Below are 19,457 nucleotides of genomic sequence, written 5' to 3'. Positions count from 1 at the left end.
ATCAGTAAGCTACACTATATGAAACATTTGTTCTGTATCACCACATACACTCTATCTTACATGCCATCCTAATGCTGCTAAAGTACAGTAGGTTTGAAGAATAAATACAATTATTTTAACCTATGATGTTTGTTTTCAGTAATGTTCAAATTAAAGATTTAAATGTGAATTTTAACATGTGGTTTGTTCTAAAAAAAGTATTAGCTTGTAAGTCTCTTTTTTGCTACCAAATGTTTCTTATAAAAATACTTGACTCTTTAGTACTGAAGTGTAGGGTAAGTCTCCGCATTTTATTCTTTCATCCAGTGGGTTTCACTTTTTGTGTGTGTTTTTTTGTGTGTTTTCTATATGAAATCAAATGAACAGTGAAGGTCAACAGACTTACAGGAAGGTAGCATTGACTCATCTACCACCTGGCAACTTGTATACAGTCATAACTTTTATTTGTTTTTACATAGAAAAATTAATCTTAAAATGAAGTCTTGGTCTAATCCCGAAGATGCGATTTGGCAGAAGTCATGGGTGTATTTATGTTTCTCTGTTTTTGGGATTCAGAAATGCCAAAGGTGTTCTAAGATTAATATTGAGTGTCTCTGCGTGATACATAAAATGTATCATTCTTTGGGATTTTTCAAAAATTTATTTTTGCATGTTCTGCATACCTCAGTACTTTTGTTTTAGTTAAAATAACTCGTCACTGCAGTGGACTTACATTTTTAAAAATTGCTGGCCTGTGTAAAACATTTTCACAAAACGATCGTGTTTCTAATGGCCTGGACATGATTGTGAAGTGCCTGTTGCATTCCCTTCAGTGTGTGTGCATGTGATAGTTGCTCTGTAGGCTTTTAGTGCATTTGATTCCTTCTTTTCGTGATTTCTCAAACACAGGATTGGCCACAAAGAAACCTGTAGGTAATGGAAAGAAACCCTCCACGGGTAAAGACTCTTACGCCCCGGAACCTCTGCCTCCCGGCGTGTCTGGTTTCCTGCCGTGGCGAACGGCAGAACGTGCAAAGAGGAGCAGGTGGTGTTTGCATTCCCTGTCTTTCAGTCATTTGGAGTTCTTTATTTTGGAGCTTCTATTATGTGGGAGGTCTCTGGTGGTTTCTATAGAGGAAGAAAGATAACTCACACATGGCTTCTGCCTAATGAGTCCTCTAAGAAAGAAAAAAATAATTGGGAGTTTGAAGTTGTTTCTCAAGTGGGACAACAGAGGTAACCCCGCGGAAGTCCTGAGGGGACTAAAGTTCTCCCCAGTCGTGCAGATGAGAAAAGTTGCAGTAAAGGCAGATGTATTTGAGTTAAGCCCTATAGCATAGAAGTAGAAATTTGGATATGTAGGAATGGGGAAAAAGACATTTTAGGCATGGGAATAGTTTATTGCAGAATGGGTGAGAAATATGGATTAGACCTAATCTAAATCAACCAGCTTAATTCAGTAAATCAGATTTAGTTTGTCAAACTAGACTTAACTAGCTTTAGCTGATTACTTATCCAGGGGATAAGTTCATAGTAGTTTTGTCATAGAGCTGTGAGTAAAATTTTTCAACTATAGCTCTAGGCTTGCTAGATGAAATAAATTGCTCTAGGTTATTTTCAAGTGACTTATTTGGTAATATTCATAAAAATTCAGAGTGGCGCTAGTGGTAAAGAATCCACCTGGCAATGCAGGAGATGCAGGAAACGTGGGTTTGGTCCCTGGGTTGGGAAGATCCCCTGGAGGAGGAAATGGCAACCCACTCCAGTATTCTTGCCTGAAAAATCCCATGGACAGAGGAGCTTGGTGGGCTAGAGTCCGTAGGATCACAGTGAGTCAGACACAACTGAGCATCTGAGCACATTGATGAAATTCGGTGTTAACAATTGCTTAAGAAAACAAAGAGAATTGATTTTAAATTGCACTTGAAGTAATTACTGAGTAAAATACCTGTTCAGTTGCTCACATTTAGTTGATATTTATAATCCCCATTGGACAACTGACTACTTTTTTGCAAATGGTAATATAGATTTTTAAAGCATAAACTATAATATTGAATTCCCAGTCTTTGCACTTTAGTTTAAGAGCTTTGTGTTTTCATATCGTCTTCTTGAGGCACTTATTAATCTCAGGTCCATCCTCATCACAAGGAGTTGTAAATTAGAGAACGATTCATACCACCAGTGAAGAAGGTAGACTGAAATCTCAACCACCCTGAATGTAGGAATCAAAGGTGCCTCTCAGCAGTTCAGAGAGTTGTCACAAAGCGAGTCTGCTAAATTCTGTTCATTTTTTTTCATAGCAGAGCCTTCCAGGTCCTTGTTTTGAGCTGACTTATTTTTATATACAATTCTATGTGGATATTGTACATGATACTAGGAACTTATATTAAATGCATTTAACTAGTGATGTGTGTACATCACGATATAACTTTGTTTTGTTAATATCTTTTTAGGGGTTTTCCTTTAATCAAAACTCGTGATGTGTGTAATCAATTGCAGGTATGTGGTTATGATATTTATTGTATACAGGGGGTTGAATTGGGAAGGGTGGAAGATCATATTCTTTGCTTTTTAAACTGAACAGAGCCTTATAAAAAACAGTTCCCTCTCTGAAATAAATCCATTTAAAACCTGTCTCGTCGTTCTCCCATTGCCTCTGTGTAGTTGTATGGATACGGCCCACTGGGAGCCTTGTGGTTATGTCTGTAAACAGGCAGTGGGTTCTCCAGTCCGCAAGTCAGCAGTTACCCAGTAAGATGAACCTGATTGCCATTTCTAACCCGTTACACTTCCAAGAGTGTTCATGTGTTTTCAGAAAATGTTGTTTGGGGGCTGTCTCTACAAGTTCCTGATTTCAAGCCAATGTGAAGCAACATGTCCCAAACCTCGCTCTCTGAGCGTTCCTTCTTCCTCACCAAGGCTGCACACTTGCCTTCTTTTACAGCCTCATGGCCTTGGAGCAAGGTGATCCTGCCAGTGGCCTTAGGAGACTGTGTAGCTGCTCTGTTGAGATTAAAAGAAGAGCACCTTGGATGTCAGTCCTGCCCCTGGATGCCTCATTCTACTATTGGGAGTTTCCTCTCCTGCAGGGCTTGTCAGAATGGTATCCTAGTGACTTGTCTCTGCACAGTTATATAAAACTAACGCACATCCTTTTGACCCATAGACTTTTATGGGGTTGTAACCAGGTCAGTTTTTAAATGGAAGTGTCTTATTGAACAACATTCTAGTGGCAGTGAAGCTCAATAGGAGAATTGAATTATAATTACACTAGTTTTGGCTTAAGGATGATGAGAAAATGAAATTTTTGATAGGTCAGTTTTAATTGTGTATGTATGTGACTAATTTTTTAAAAAAATTCTGTTTATTATTCACAGTTTAGATATGTTGACTTTCTAATTATTCTTCTGATTCTTTACCAGTCCCCTTACTGATGAATTGCCCTCCTAAAAACTACATTTTTTTCCAGACTGTTTGTGTCTGATGGTGAAGAATAAATTTCTAGTTTGCAGTGTAAAGGTGATCTGAGAAAAAAATGTTTACCCTGGCTCCTTACTTGTCTTCTATGAAAGAAACTTAATAAAATAATATGGACAATTCCAAATACTAATCCTAACCATGTACACCAGAGGTCTGTACAGTAACATAGCAAAAATAAGTTACTGTAATTTTACTTTGTCATTGCTTGTTTTAGACTAAGGAGCAGTGGGAGACATTTACAAATAATGGCTTGATAGCTCAGATCACTTGTGTTAAATGTCCTTTAATATTTGGGTATTTGGTATCTTGTTCATGTTATCTTTTATACAACTTTGTCTTCTTTTTTTAAAAGCAATCAGATTTTCCTGTGACTGTGACCGTAGAGAGTCCTTCCTCCTCAGAAATTGAAGAGGTTGACGATTCCTCAGAAAGTGTTCAGGAAGAGCCAGAGAAAATCAGTTTGAAACAAGAAGCATTGCAGGTATAAAGTTATCACTTTAAAGATACAGAGAAGATTATTTTTCAAACAGATTAGTTGCGTCTGACTGCAATACTTGACAACTTGTGTGGGAGCTTTCTGTTTTCCCCTCCTGTCTGCATTGTATCCCCTTGGTCTTAGCTTAGACCAAGGTGAATGGTGGACATTTGAACTCTAACAAATAAAGAATCAAAACATGTCATTAGTTACATATTTGCCTTTCTTTAGAACCTTAATATTAGATATAGGGAGAATCTTTAAGATAAACTTGAAGAAATTGAGTTCCGAATGAATGTAGTTAGCTGATTCAGTGCCCTTGTTTTACAGATGAGAAAATTGACAATTCTTTTTATAGGAGGGGTGTATGACCTCATTTTTAATGAAAAGTTGAAAAAATGTTTCAATATTGATATTCTCCTAAAAATAAACATCAGGAAACTCCATTATATTGCCTAATAAACCTGACATCTAATGTCATTCCATACTTCTGTTTGTATGGACAGAAAAGAAAAATTGATCTTCATAAGAAATTTTTACTCTTCAAAATAATATATTAATTTTATTTCAACTTAAATGCCGAGCTGATAATTTGTAGTAAATAAGGGAAACACGATTTGAGGGCACCTTGTTATTGTGCTACAAAGTCTGTGTTTAATTTTTTTAAAAGTACTTGGTATGATTTTCTTTAATATGAAATCTTGATAAATTTTGAACTAGCCCATTACTAAAGGACAATGGAAATTACTGTTTGATTTTTAAAAGAGAAAGTTAGATTTTAATTTTTTAGTTAAAATTAGTGATAATATGGAGACATTTTATTATGAAATATCGCAGTAGGAGGAATCTGTAGTTGATGTAGGATTACCCCCTTTTCATCTTGTAAATGAGCACCTACAATTTGCAGCACAGAAGTGGTTTACCAGCAAGTTGTAGACTAAGACGGGACCCTAGGGCCTCTGACCCGCATTCGTTGTCATTTTAGATGGGTTGTGTTCGTTTCCTTCACCAGTAGGTCGGAGTATCGTATTGATACTTCTGAAAGCAGTTGTAGGCATCGGGGAAGACCAAGAAGTTTTAGAAACTGTGACTACAGAATAGATTCAGGATGCTCTGAGAACCCTTTCAGCTCTTCTTTGTTTTAACAAGACACTGAAATGATGGTATCAAAGTGTTTAAATATATAAACCCACCACAATCAGGAGATTTTAGAATATCTTTGAAAGACAGGAGACAAGTGGAAGAGTGTGAAACTGAAGCAGTAGAACAAGGGGAACCATCACCTATAATAAGCCCAGGGCCTGCCTGCAGCGCGGGGAGTCTGATCCCCCTGCAGAAATAGCTCCATACTCAGACGTGCATGTGGGGGAGAGGGTGAAGTTAAGCAGGTGAGTGAGATGGGGGAGCTCATCGAGTCTGTGCTTGAAAGAGTTGACTCCCAGCCCCACCTTCACTCTCCTGAAATTAGATAATTTCATTTTGAAAAAATTAAACTGAAGACAACTAGGGCAGCTATTGTGAGTTTTTACGCCCTAGAAAAGAGTACCTGGGGGTATCCTATTATAGTTACTACCCACTTTTTCCTGCTTTAGAAAAGCCAGTCAGTCACTGACTTCTATCCAGGAAGCTTTTTGCTGTCATTCTTAAATAAAAAATAACCATCACACGCCTGGTAGTTGAGTACAGCTTACAACAAGGGAGGTGGGGAAAGAGTAAAAACAAATCCTAGTAGGACCAGGGAAAATTTAGGGAACAAAATAATTTAAGAAAAAACCCTAATTCGTGTCCTTAAAGAGGCTTAAAAGGAGCTGGAAACTTTAAGAATAGGGTGTTAATTAAAAAGGGGATGTCAGAAAGCAGAGAAATCTCTTGGAAATGAAAATGTGGTTGCTGAAATAAATTCAGTAGGAATTAAAGAAATTTCTCAGTATATAAAAAAGAAAGAAGGGAAAATGTGATAGAAGCGATATATTAGGAGAGGCTGCATCGGGAGGTCCAGCATATTCCTGTTAAAAATTCTAGATCCAGAAGAAAATGGAGGGAAGCTGTCAAAGGGCAAGAGAATTCCCCATGGCTGAAAGTAAGCTTCAAGCCTCAAACTGAAAATAGCTAAACAAAAATAGCCTCTACCTAGATACTCTTCACTATGAAAATTTAAATACTGAAAAGATACATCCATTCCAGAGGAAGAAATACTGATCACCTAAAAAAAATAAAATCTGACTTTATCATTGTTGTCATTAGCACCATGGATTCTGGAAGGCATTAGAAAGATACTGCCACAGGTTTTCAGGCAAATAATTTTCACCCTAGGGTTTTTTATCCAGCCAGACTATCAGTTATAAGTGGAGGCTGAATAAGATATTTTGTACATAAAGAAATTTGAAAAGCTTACCCCCTGTGCTATACAAGTTGTTTGTAGAAATAATCCAACCAAATGAGGAAATAAACTAAGAAGGAAGGTAATAGGGGAGTCAGGAAACAGTGGATTCAGTGCAGAGTCAGCTAATATAGATTTGAGAGCCTTGCGTTGGTTGTGTGATTGACAGCTTAGAAACACATTGAGGCGTATTGTACTTACTGTGCATTAGGCACTGTTGGAAGGGAGGAGGGAGAGGAGGAGGAAATTGAACTCCAGAGGCTACACTGACATAAACATGAAGTGAACTAAATTATGGTAGATTTTTTTGGGGGGTGAGGGGGAGGGGGCTGCACTTCAGCTTGCAGGATCTTAGTCCCCCGACCAGGGGTTGAACTCATGTCCTTGGCAGTGAAAGTGTGAGTTCCTATAGTGAGTAGCCAAAGAATTCCCTAAACTATGGTAGATTTTAAACTACTACTGGTGAGCAAGAATCCACTTAAACCTGACATTACAGGTGTCCCCCTTTTCAGTGACACACAGAGGCAGCGACCATCTATCTAATTTGTTGTCCAAACCAGAACACTAATAATGTAAGGAGTCACTATGCTTCTGTAACCTCAGGACAGCAACCCAAGGCATCTGAGGGTGTGTGGGCATGCTATACAAGGGTAATGACATGGAAATAGTAGAAGAGGTATAATCTGTACATGGAGACACAGTATATGTCTGCAGTGGGCAATGTTAATTTAATTGTAATAGTAGAAATACTGTCTTGGTTTACAGTTTTTATTGTCAACTTGGTCTCCCACATTGTAGGCAGACGCTTTACCGTCTGAGCAGCGAAGTCAAACCGGAACTGTACTTAGGGTGTGTTAGTGTTCACTTAGTATGTACTGAAATGCGTTGTGTCCTGGTATATACTTAGTGTATCTTAGAGTCTTAAGTGTTTTTAACATGTAACTCATTTAATGCCCTGAATAACCTTATGAGGTTGGTGCTAGTATCATCCCCGCTTTTCAGAAAAGGAAGCTAAGCCAGAGGAGGAACTTGCCCAGCCTCTCCCTGATTTATGGTTGGATCGGGCTTTGAGTTCAGGCTTTCTGCCGCTTCTCTTAAACATTGCTCCATACTGATTCTCAAATAACAGAAACTTAGCTGCACGTAGAACAGAATATAAATTTCAACTTTGACAATATAAAAGCTAGGTTTGGAAGGTAGGAGGTAGAAAAAAGGGGAAAAGACACGAACGTCTTCATTTTATAAAGCGGGACGTTGAAAGAGTTTATAGTTGATTAGCAATATAGATTTTTAAGTATATCACTACATATGGAAGAGATCATGACCGGTGGAAAAACTAATAAGGATGTAACTTTACTAAGCAGTGTGGATATAGGAAAGAGTGTAAAGGAACTAAATCCTTACCTAATAAATTAGAAAGTTAACAGTTACTGCCTCAAATTTAGTCAGAAATAGTCATGTAAGTATAGTATTTGGATATGGAAAATTAAAAATAAGACTAGTTTTCTTAAACTTCATAAAGAAGGATATCCAGATAGCCAGTAAACATGGAAAAGTGCCCAACTTCATTAAGTAATAAGAGAAAAACAAAACCAATAAAACTATATGCCAGTGAGATTGACAGAGTCTGATAGTATCAGGTATTGTAGACCTGGAGTACTATGAGAATCTTCTACCCTGCTTATGCTGAAGTATAAATCAATACTACTTTGAAAAGCCTTTAGCACTGTCCATCAACTGAAGGTATATAAATACCCTGTGATCCAGCAGCCCTCACCCCTGCCCTGGGTAAATGCACCAGAATAACCGGTACAACAGGATTCATGTGCATGCGTTAGGACAAATAGAAAAAACCCAAAGTGTCCTGTAAGAGTCAAACATTAAATAAATTATGTATGTTTGTACAGTGGGAAAGCTTTCAAGGAATAAAATTGAATGAATTATTAGGTTTGGTGTAAACATAATTATGGTTTCAGACAGTGAATCATTATAACTAGGCTTAAGCACATCTTTATTAACCAAAATAGGAACCATTACAGTCAACACTTGTTTACCAACGAGAAATAAGTTTTCTTATTCCTGTAGCATAAAAATCCATGTTTCAGGATCCAACAAACTCTTAAATAGCATTTTCTGCATCCTGCCGGTTGTGGAAGTGTTTTCCCTGCCAAAAGCTGTGAAGATGTTTGAGGAAGTGGCAGTCAGTTGGCAAGAGGTCAGGTGAATAGGGCAGATGAGGCAAAACTTCATAGCCGAATTCATTCAACTTTTGAAGCCTTGGTTGTGTGACGTGAGGTTGGTGTTGTCGTTGCAGCCCAATGCCAGCTGCAGGTGTTGGGATTTTCAGAGTATCTCATTGATTTACTGAGTGTACTTCTCAGGTGTAGTGTTTTCCCCAGGATTCAGAAAGCTGTCATGGGTTAGACAGGCAGCAGACCACCAGGCAGTGACCATGACCGTTTTTTGGTGAAAATTTGGCTTTGGGAAGTGCTTTGAAGCTGCTTCTTGGACAAGCCACTGAGGTGGTTGTCACTGGTTATTCTATGCAATCCACTTTTTGTTGCACATCACAATACGATTGAGAAATGGTTCGTTGTTGTGAAATAAGACAGCACTTGAAAATGACGACTTTTTTTTTTTCCATTTATTTGTATTAGTTGGAGGCTAATTACTTTACATCATTACAGTAGTTTTTGTTATACATTGAAATGAATTAGCCATGGATTTACATGTATTCCCCATCCCAGTCCCCCCTCCCACCTCCCTCTCCACCCAATCCCTCTGGGTCTTCCCAGTGCACCAGGCCCGAGCACTTGTCTCATGTACCCAACCTGGGCTGGTTATCTGTTTCACCCTAGATAATATACATGTTTCAATGCTGTTCTCTTGAAACATCCCACCCTTGCCTTCTCCCAGAGTCCACAAGTCTGTTCTATACATCTGAGTCTCTTTTTCTGTTTTGCATATAGGGTTATCGTTACCATCTTTCTAAAGTCCATATATATGTGTTAGTATATTGTAATGGTCTTTATCTTTCTGGCTTACTTCGCTCTGTATAATGGGCTCCAGTTTCATCCATCTCATTAGAACTGATTCAAATGAATTCTTTTTAATGGCTGAGTAATATTCCATGGTGTATATGTACCACAGCTTCCTCATCCATTCGGAAAATGACGACTTTTTAAAAAATTTCTGGTTAGCTCATGAGGCACTCGGGCTTCCCTTGTGGCTCAGCTGGTAAACCGCCTGTAGTGCGGGAGACCTCGGTTCGATCCCTGGGTTGGGAAGATCCCCTGGAGAAGGGAAAGGCTACCCACCCCAGTATTCTGGCCTGGAGAATTCCATGGACTGTATAGGCCATGACGTCTCAAAGAGTCGGACACAACTGAGCGACTTTCACTTCACATGAGGCACCTACTTATCAATCTTTTTTACCTTTCCAATTTATTTTAAATGGTGAATGACCATAGATGGTCAATGTGGAGTTCTTCAGCAACTTCTCATGTAGTTATAAGAGGATCAACTTTGATGATGCTCTCAATTACCGTCAATTTCTGATGGCTGACCACTATACTCCTCATGTGTAAGGCTCTTGTCTCCTTTGTAAACTTCTTGAACCACCTCTGCACTGTATGTTCGTTAGCAGTTCCTGGGCCAAATGTGTTGTTAATGTTGCCAGTTATCAATTCCATAGTCTAAATAAATATTAAATTAACAGCAAGTAATAAATGATTAGCAAAAAAAAAAAAGTGAGAATGCACATTAAAAGACAGGTGCTCAGGGCTGGTGCACTGGGAAGACCCAGAGGGTTGGGATGGGGAGGGAGGCGGGAAGGGGGATCGGGATGGGGAACACATGTAAATCCATGGCTGATTCATGTCAATGTATGGCAAAAACCACTACAATATTATAAAGTAATTAGCCTCCAACTAATAAAAATAAATAAAAAAAATATTGATAAAACCACATTTATTTAGGGTGTATTCTAATATCAAATAGTAGCAAATTTCAACAATGCAGAAAACAGCAATTACTTTTGCACCAACCTAATAGAACTACAGATAGCAATCTGGATGAATTTTTTAAAACAATGTTGAGTGAAAGAAATAAAATAGAAAAGACAGCATACACCGTGATCCTCTACATAAAGTTGAAAGTGAAAGTTGCTGAATTATGTACGACTCTTTGAGACCCCATGGATAGTCCATGGAATTCTCTAGGTCAGAATACTGGAGTGGTGGGTAGCCTTTCCCTTCTCCAGGGGATCTTCCCAACCCAGGTCTCCTGTATTGCAGGCGATTCTTTACCAGCTGAGGCACAAGGGAAGCCCAAGAATACTGGAGCAGGTAGCCTATTCCTCTCCAGCAGATCTTCTTGACCCAGGAATTGAACCTGGGTTTCCTGCATTTCAGGAGAATTCTTTATCAACTGAGCTATCAGGGAAGCCCCATGTCGTGACAGATGGAACCAGATTAAAGGAAATGGTTGTCAAGAAATGAGGATGGTGTTTATAACTGGGGAAAGAAGCCTGAAATGAGGGAGGGATATGCAGGATCTTTAAGATGCTGACAAGTACTTGCAGATTTGAGTGGTGGTTATGGGTTATGTAAGCATTCTCTTTTTAGTTGTCACATTGACACTTTTGTTCTGTGTACTTCTCAATATGCATATAATATTTTACAAGTAAAAACCTGCAAACCTGCTTAAAGAATTGGTCACCTCTAGGGTGCTGGATGTGGGTGTGGGATGAGACTATTTCATTTTAAGCCTTTCACTACTGTTTGCATTCACATGTTCATTCACTCAACATTAATTGAACATACTCTGTGTACCAAGCACTCTTGTTAAAGAGTGCTTATAAGTTTTATTACATGCTTTAGCTTATGTAATCCTCACAAGAACTCTGTAATGTGGGAGCTTATCTCCACTTTATAGATAAGAAAGTTGAGGTCTAGCATTATGAAACTTGTCAAAGATTATAGAGCTAACGGGTAGGGCCAGGATTTTGCCTCAGAATTTTTAAAATATAATTTAAAAGAGAAATTTAATTACTAATTATAAGCAAAGAAGTGCACACTTAAGGGAGATGCCAAGTTTTCACTTATCCAGTTACAGAAAAAGCACACATCTTTCATACTGTATACATCTTGCATTGGTAGGGATTTTCCTTATTCAGCAATTATTTATTGACTGTCTGCTTTGTGCTAGGTGCAGGTGCTGGGGATAAACACTTAATAAAATACATTCCCTTTCTTCAAATAACTTGCATTCTAAGTGAGGAAGTAAGCCAAAAGTTATTGTAGTGATTATATACCAAGTGATAACATTGCTGATGGCTGTATAAAGTCTTAGGAATCTTAGAAAGCAGTTTGGAGATAGGTACCTCAAAGCCTGAAAAACATCTATTTGCTTTGATCTCAGCCTCATTTTTATGGAGTTGTTGCAAGAACATTTTTCTAAATATGGAAAAAGATCTTCATGCATAAAAGTGGTTATTTTTTCTTATAATATTGAAAATTTGGAAAGGATTTAAATGTCTAATCAAAGGAATGGTTGACCAGTAACCCCACTCAGTGAAATATTTTGTAGCCCACTTAAAAAAAAAATCCAGGTTATAAATCCCCTGATTATATGAGAAATGATTGATTTCAATCATTTTAAATATAAAAAAAGGTTGAACATAAAACTTGATAATAATATGATGGGAGCTTTGTTCCAGAAAAAGCAACCTAGCCAGTGTATAGAAGGGAGGAAGGAGAGCGGGTGACAGGACAGATTTCTCCAAAGCCTTATCATTAGTCTTACCTAAGTAATAGAATATCAAGCAATTTTACTTTCTAATTTTTTTGGTTCCATATTTCTGTTTAAGAGACAAGAATTATACTGTAGGAGAGGGGTTCACTTTTTCATAAAAATTTAACACTGTGTTCTAACCCTTTCCACTAGAGGGAGAAACTATTTCATGTTACTGCACGTTAGTGTGCTGTTTAGAACCAGTCAAGAATTCTGTAATTTAGTCTACTTTTCTCAGACTGTGGTGAGGGTTTTTTTGTTTGTTTTCTTATTTGTTTAGAATTTCTTTGAAATCAATTTTAGAAGATTTATTTAGCCATTATATTAAAAGTAGAGGAATTTCCCCCCTTTTTCCCATTGAAAACTTGGTTGGCTTTAAGAATCTGAAGTTATTAGACTCAATTTTTAAAGCATGTTCTGAGCATAAAAATATGTTCATTGAGCAAATTTTTGAAAGCAGTGAACACCTTATTGAAGGAAATAAAGGCCACCTCTGCTCTTTTGTCTTAAAAAGGTATTAAAGACATTTTTTCATGTCACTAAATATTTTTCTAAATCAGATAATTTGATAAAGCTCATGGACCATCTTCCAAGAAAAACACACATATATTTTGAATATAGAACTCCTCAGGCCCATTCATTAACTCTGGTTGAGCCCTCTTATCGTTGTTATTTTCCTAGTGGTTTCATAGAGCATTCCTTCATATGGTGTGCTATTTTTATTTAAACCAACCCCAATTTGGAGGCTCTTAGCTTTCTTCTAGAGTTTGATTATAAATAATCTTATGACATCTTGTTTGTAGATAAATCTTTGCTTACATCTCTGATTTCCTTAGGGTAAACTGCTGATGTAAGATTGTTGCTGGGTACCAAAAGTTATTGTCCAGAAAGTGATACCAGTTCCTCTCACAATGATAACATATAATAGAATTCCTTATTCTATAAGTGATTGTTCAAAGCATTTAAAATGTATAAATACACCTCACTGTTTTCATAGGTATTCTGATTATTTATTGATGGCATAAGAAACCACCCAGAAACAATGACTTAAAACAATAACAGTCATTTATTTTTGTTCTTAAGCCTGGAGATTGAGTAGTATATTAATTTTCCTTTACTGTACTCCCACTGACTTAAAATAATACCTATTTTACTAGCTCACAGTTGCGTAGGTCAGAAGTCCCGTAACGGCATGACTGAGTTCTCCACTCAGATACACAATGGGAACATGTGAGTTCCCTCCAGAGACTGTTGAAGTGTGTGAAATTTAAGTGCAAGACATCAGGCCCCCAAAGTAGGATGTTCATGTTTGTACTAGATGTTCAGCAAAGCTCATGAGTGTCATAGAGCTAAAATCAAGATGTCAGTCTGAAAGTGTTACTATCTGGAGGTTCCAAGAAAGAATACTTGCAAGCTTCTTCAGCTCAGTGGCATGATTCAGATTCTGCGCTTGCTTGAAGAGAGATCCCCGTTTCCTTGCTGACTGTCAGCTGGGGGACGGTCTCAGCTGCTGGCGGCCTCCCGCTTGTATTCTCTGCCACCGCATCATGCTTGACTTCTTCAAAGCCGGCAGTGGGGAGTCTCCCTCTTGTCCCTTTTTATTTCAGATCTTTAGGAGAAGTCCAGTTCCTTTTCCTTAGATGCCCTATATCACATCTGCCCAGAATAAAAGAGGGAGCTCTTTTAAAAGCAACTGATTTTGGAACCTTAATTACATCTACAAAATCCCTTCACTACAGCACCTAGATTGAAAAACTGGCAGGATTGTGTGCTTCAGCATAGGACTCTTAGGAGCTCTTTTAGAATTCTACCTACCCGTAAGCAGTGTCCTCCACTTCAAGGACCTAAGTGTCTTAGTTCTTAAAAATTGTGAGCGTTTACCAGTGTTCATTTTATGTCACTGACCTTGGTGAATGGAAAGAGTGCTGCCTCGGGAATGGCAGCCAGCTTCCTGAATTCACAGTCCTGGTTCTGCTGCTTCGTGGTGTGAGCTTGGCTGTGTCGCTCCGCTTACTCTGCCTCCGTTTTCTCTTCGGTAAGATAACGAAGTCAGTCTTGTTCTCTCCTCATATTTAATGCCCAGGAAACTCCAGAACGGTGCTTGCCGTATAGTAAGTTGCTTTAGAAGTGATTACTCTTTTTAAAAAATGCTTTTGAATCTGCAGTTATGTAACTCAGGTATGTTAAACATGTTCAGTAATAGGGCTTCCTGTTGTAAAGAGACCCACAAATAAAAGTGGAATTTTTCTTTCTTGGTCTTAATTTTTTATTTCTGATTTACTGTGTTATACACACACACCTTTTATGGTGAGCTGCCACAGATTTATGTTGGTAAGAAGGGATTTAAATAAATCTTTACTATGCTAATTTGATATATTTCAATAATTAATTTCATTAGCATGATATGATATTCCAAGTAGCAGATTAAAGTCTGAGTTCACTTCTGGCTCTGCCCCTAAATCATGATGAAATCTATATCTGGAAATGCCTTGGAATATCATACTATGAATTAGTTATAATATTTACTCTGTTTCTTTACACTAGGAAAAACTGGAGGAGTGCCTAAAGCAGTTAAAGGAGGAAAGAGTAATAAGGCTTAAGGCTGATAAACGAGTCAGCGAGGTAAACAAGTCTCTTCTTACACTTTGGAAAGTTTCTTGGTTTTATTTTGATTTGATTTTAAGCCATATGCATATAGTTTGTAAACTTGAAAACTAATAATGTTGCAAATTGGTGGTATCATATGAACCTTTACATTTACTGATATTTAGTGATCATATGATCTAAATACAGGATGAAATAGAGCTCTCATTTTCCATTTTCCTTTTAGACATCGGCTTATAATTTATATATATTATTATATTACATATCCCAGAAGGTATGTTTTTAAAAATGCAAAAATCTGTTTTTTTGTGTGTTGTGTGTGCTTTACATGATGTTAGCTTATTTTCTGTTCATGATTATTCGATTCAAGAAAGCATGTTTTGTGTGTATACTGTATATCTAGTAACATAAATGACATGATGAGACTTCACTGGCAGTGAATTAGGAAAATGAGTCATTTAAATAAATATAAGATATTGGAAAACTAGTAAGAATGCAATGAAAATAAAAATACATACTGTGAGAATTACATTTGGTAATGTGCATGAAAACAGCATAAGCTAAAAAGTTCTATATAAATACAATTTATTACAGGGTGAATGTAGGGAAGAAATTTTGAAAGTGCATCTACTGGATTGGTGGACACTAGTTCATTCAATAAATATTGAACACCTGCTTATATAAGACATGAGGGCATCATGAACATAATGGCCTTTCTGAGAAATACTAGAGTTGGTTTTTATATAGGGCAAATATCTAAAGAAGAGTGCATGGAGTGAATATTTCAAGAAGCCGAGAATATTGGTGATGGTACAGTTAATAAATTGGGCTGGGTATGATTTAGGACTTTTAAACTTAAGCATTAGACATTTTGTTCACTAAGTTATTCCTTAACATTCAGCAGAGTTGTAATATGCTTTGTTCAAATTAGGTTCTGTACTTCATTTTCTGATTTAAGGGAAACTTAATAGCAGCTAACCTTCTAATGTGGAATGAGGATCCATTATGAATTTAACCAGTTTAAAATGGATCTTTTGAGAGATCATTAATAAAACAATCACTTTGGTCTATTTATATATATGTTGTATAGGAAACTTTGTTGAGTGCCTCTGCCTTTTGGTTATTATGTGATGTGGTCTCTCTTTACTGATGGAGAGTTAGATTAATGACAAATTAATTACATTTGAGGATGACAGAGGATGAGGTTGGATGGCATCACCGACTCGATGGACAGGAGTTTGAGCAAACGCCAGGAGATGGTGAAGGACAGGGAAGCCTGGTGTGCTGCCGTCCACGGGATCGCAAAGAGTGACTGAACAACAAATTGCACTTTGGATGTTTTAGTTTTGTTCTTTAAACTAGACGAGACTACTTTTGTTTTCTTTTGATGACAATGAGAAAAAAATCATGTCAAATATTTTCAATCTTCTTTTATAGTTGGAACATGAAAATGCCCAGTTAAGAAATATAAATTTCTCTTTGTCTGAAGCCCTTCATGCACACTCATTGACAAGCATGATCCTGGATGATGAAGGTGTTTTGGGCAGCATTGAGAATTCTTTCCAGAAGTTCCATGCTTTCTTGGATCTCCTTAAAGATGCTGGGTTAGTTCTTTTCTCTTCATGGCATTCTTCTCTTTGCAACTATAGAGGTAGTTTGCTGAGGAACTTGAGCAGTTTTTATTACTTCCATGACCATATTTAGCCAAATGCAGTGAATTATAGGTAATAGAGTTGATTTTTTTTAAAATGAGGAAATCTATAAAGAAAAGCAAAAGGGGAACCTGCTTTGGTAGAGTGGGAAGCCCATTATAAACAAGTAACCTGTAGACAGAGTAATTAGTAGGTATAATTTTTTGTAAAGACTACATTGAAGGCAATTTTAATTGAAAATATTTGGGAGTACATAAGAATTTTCCTGCCTTTCACTTATTTTTCTCATTCAGTAAGTTTGAATTAAGTTTGTTTTTGTCTTGGACTTAAAAACGATTATATAGGGAAGATGCAGGTCAGTGGTTTCAGCTGGGAGCAGTTTTGTCAAAAGAGGGAAGTGGAGATTGATAATTGATGGAGTGCTGTTTGGTCAGTGAATGAGTTGATGTTGGGAAGGAAGAAGCAGTTGGGAAGGAAGAAGAAGAAGAAGAAGCTTCTTGGGAGCTGGAGGGATGGTAATGGGAGTGTGGGAATGGAGGTGAGAGGCAGTGGCTGATGTGTGTGGTCGATGTTGAAGCTGCTAGTGAGAGTGTTTGAAATGGAGTGGTAGTAGGCAAGGAGATGGGATGTGTCCCAGAGAACGAATCTGGAAAGGGCTGAGAATTTGGGGGAGAGAGAGGCTTGTGGTCTGGAGTAGGTGTTGGCTTTCAAGATGTTAGAAGTATTTCCTGATTGTAGGTCTGGGGATATCTAAGCTGCTCTTCTGTGATTATAGTAACTTTTGTCTTTCTCTCCTTTTCTCCTCTGGTCCAGGCTTGGGCAGCTGGCCACAATGGCTGGTATAGATCAGTCAGATTTTCATTTACTAGGTCGTCCCCAGATGAATTCTACTGTTAGTAGTCCACCTAAAGAAGAAAAGAAGGCACTTGAAGAAGAAAAATCAGAATTACATCAGAGTGCCTTAGGACAAATGCAAAATATCCAAGTAAGTGGACAGAACAGAACTTAATGATTCTAAGAGCTATTAGCAAAAAGGAAATTTCCAAGTCAGAAAGAAAATAATAATGATCAGTCTCTGAGAGTTCATATGCTGAGGAGCTTGAAGCCTCCTTTCTGGTATCTTTGAGCTCCTTTCTGGTATCTTAGATTAGTACATTTGTGCCCAGTAGATTTCATGATACTGTATTGTTGTAAATAAGAAAACTGGAAATTCTTTTGAAAATTTATGAGTTAAAGCAAACTATCCTTAGCGAAGAAAGAAAACCTTAGAGAAAATATCCTAAATTTTAAATTGTGTAAATGTCTATTCTATTCGTATTTTATCTAGGTTTCTATTTGTATGCAGTCAGCTTACAATGAAGGAACACTAATGAAGGTACAAGTACTGATATAGATAATTTTTAAAAATAAGTGGTCCAGATATAGTTCATAGGCAGTATATTATAGTGAGTCACCTGGTTATGGGAATGGGAGGGGGAAACCTGTCAGCTTTTCCTCCAGCCTTAGGCGGAGCCTCCATCCCTTACCTCAGCCAGTCTCAAACTGGTCTTAGAAACTGACAGCTTGGATACACAGTCTGGTCACAAACTGGACACATTTTTACATGTTTTCCATTTTGTAAAACTCTGTAAAAAAACAACTGGTTTACATTTATCTGGAGGATAGAAAAGAAATTAATTTTCTTACAGAATAGGGTTTTATTTTTAGTAAGGGAAAGGAAATAGGTAATAACTACACTAAACACTGAAGTCTGAAAATGTAGCAGACATAATCTTGGATATAGCTAAGTTGAGAATCACTTGCAAGATATAATTAGAAAAAAACTGACTCCGAAATCTTCTAAATTATCAATTGACTTTTAATAATAAAATCACAGAGTAACATTGAAATTTTGGACTCCACTTTTTAATGGTTGGGCTTCCCAGGTGGTGCTAGAGGTAAAGAACCCACCTACAATACAGGACACATAAAGAGACATGGGTTTGATCCCTGGGTTAGGAAGATCCCTTGGAGAAGGGAATGGCAGCCCACCCTAGTATTCCTGTCTGGAGAATCCCATGGACAGAGCAACCTGGCAGGCTACAGCCCACGGGGTCACAGAAAGCTGGACACAACTGAAGCGGTTGAGTGCTTTTAATGGTAGGCCTTGTTCATCACTGAGTTTTTGTCTTGTCTTTTGTTTTTCTCTCCAGTTTCAGAAAATCACTGGTGATGCTCGAATTCCATTGCCTGTCGACACCTTCCATGTCCCAATCTCTACTCAGGAGACCTTAGAGACTTCCAAAGACAACCTGGGAGTCCCAGTCACAGAACAGCAGCAGGAGTCTTTTGAAGATTTCATTGCTAGAGCATGTTCTCCTTCAGCAGATGTAATTTGTGGAACTGGAAGTCAAAGAAAAGAAGAGGAATTATCTAGAAATAGCAGGTCTTCCTCAGAAAAAATGACCAAAACAGGTGAATATATCAAAAAGCACTCTGCTAAGAAACAGCCTGGGAAGGACCTGCATTCCTGCTCTGACTCACCTGTAAAGCAGAAAAGCAAAGGAATCGGGCAGAATAGCTCTTTGGTTAATGAACCAATTAAAAGCGAGTCTTCGAAAAAACACATTTCTGTTAAGAAAGAGAGTAAAATACTGACTGTTTCATCAAAGACAACTAGAAGTAAACTCAATATTCTTGAACATTCTGAAAGTGATACTCTTGGATCTGATTTTGAATTTCAAGAAAGCATCCATACTCTATCACGCCTGACATAGGTCTAAATCTTTTAAAATTATGTTTTTACCTTCAAATTTTAATAAATGACTTGTTTTTATTATAGCATTTGGTGTTTTAAAATATATGACTGGGAGCCATTAGAGAAAGATTTATCTATACTTTTTATTATAATGAACATTTTGGTGTATGGTATATTTTCCCTTTTGACAGTTTGCACTGTTCATCTAGTGTCTACTGAAGGCTTAATATGTACAGTACTTTTCTGGGTGCTGTTTCAGCAGTGAGCAAGATAAAGCTCTACTGTCTTAAAACTAATACTCTATGGTGGAGAAAATATGAATAATAAGGCAGGGTAAGGGGACTAGAAAGGGGTGGG

The 19,457-nt window shown here is 37.5% G+C and overlaps 1 protein-coding gene across 4 annotated transcripts in view; it reads left to right on the top strand.

The window, feature by feature from the left end:
- The window catches only part of CEP78 (centrosomal protein 78), a 33,372-nt gene extending 14,186 nt beyond the window's left edge, over positions 1 to 19,186 (top strand). For 2 of the 4 annotated variants that reach the window (XM_070480315.1, XM_020892149.2), the window contains 8 exons: positions 889 to 1,024; positions 2,433 to 2,478; positions 3,812 to 3,940; positions 14,652 to 14,729; positions 16,149 to 16,315; positions 17,177 to 17,348; positions 17,691 to 17,738; positions 18,556 to 19,186. In XM_070480315.1, coding sequence (XP_070336416.1) covers positions 889 to 1,024; positions 2,433 to 2,478; positions 3,812 to 3,940; positions 14,652 to 14,729; positions 16,149 to 16,315; positions 17,177 to 17,348; positions 17,691 to 17,738; positions 18,556 to 19,119 — 1,340 coding nt within the window. In that variant the 3' untranslated portion in view covers positions 19,120 to 19,186. The remainder of the gene's footprint in view (positions 1 to 888; positions 1,025 to 2,432; positions 2,479 to 3,811; positions 3,941 to 14,651; positions 14,730 to 16,148; positions 16,316 to 17,176; positions 17,349 to 17,690; positions 17,739 to 18,555) is intronic. The other 2 variants (XM_070480316.1, XM_020892150.2) reach the window with 1 other exon arrangement.
- The last annotated feature ends 271 nt before the right edge of the window (positions 19,187 to 19,457 follow it).

Source organism: Odocoileus virginianus, chromosome 18 (assembly GCF_023699985.2).
Source record: "Odocoileus virginianus isolate 20LAN1187 ecotype Illinois chromosome 18, Ovbor_1.2, whole genome shotgun sequence".
Taxonomy (NCBI): domain Eukaryota; kingdom Metazoa; phylum Chordata; class Mammalia; order Artiodactyla; family Cervidae; genus Odocoileus; species Odocoileus virginianus.
The sequence above is the reverse complement of the archived record's forward strand: the minus strand, read 5'-3'. Positions and strand labels throughout refer to the sequence as shown.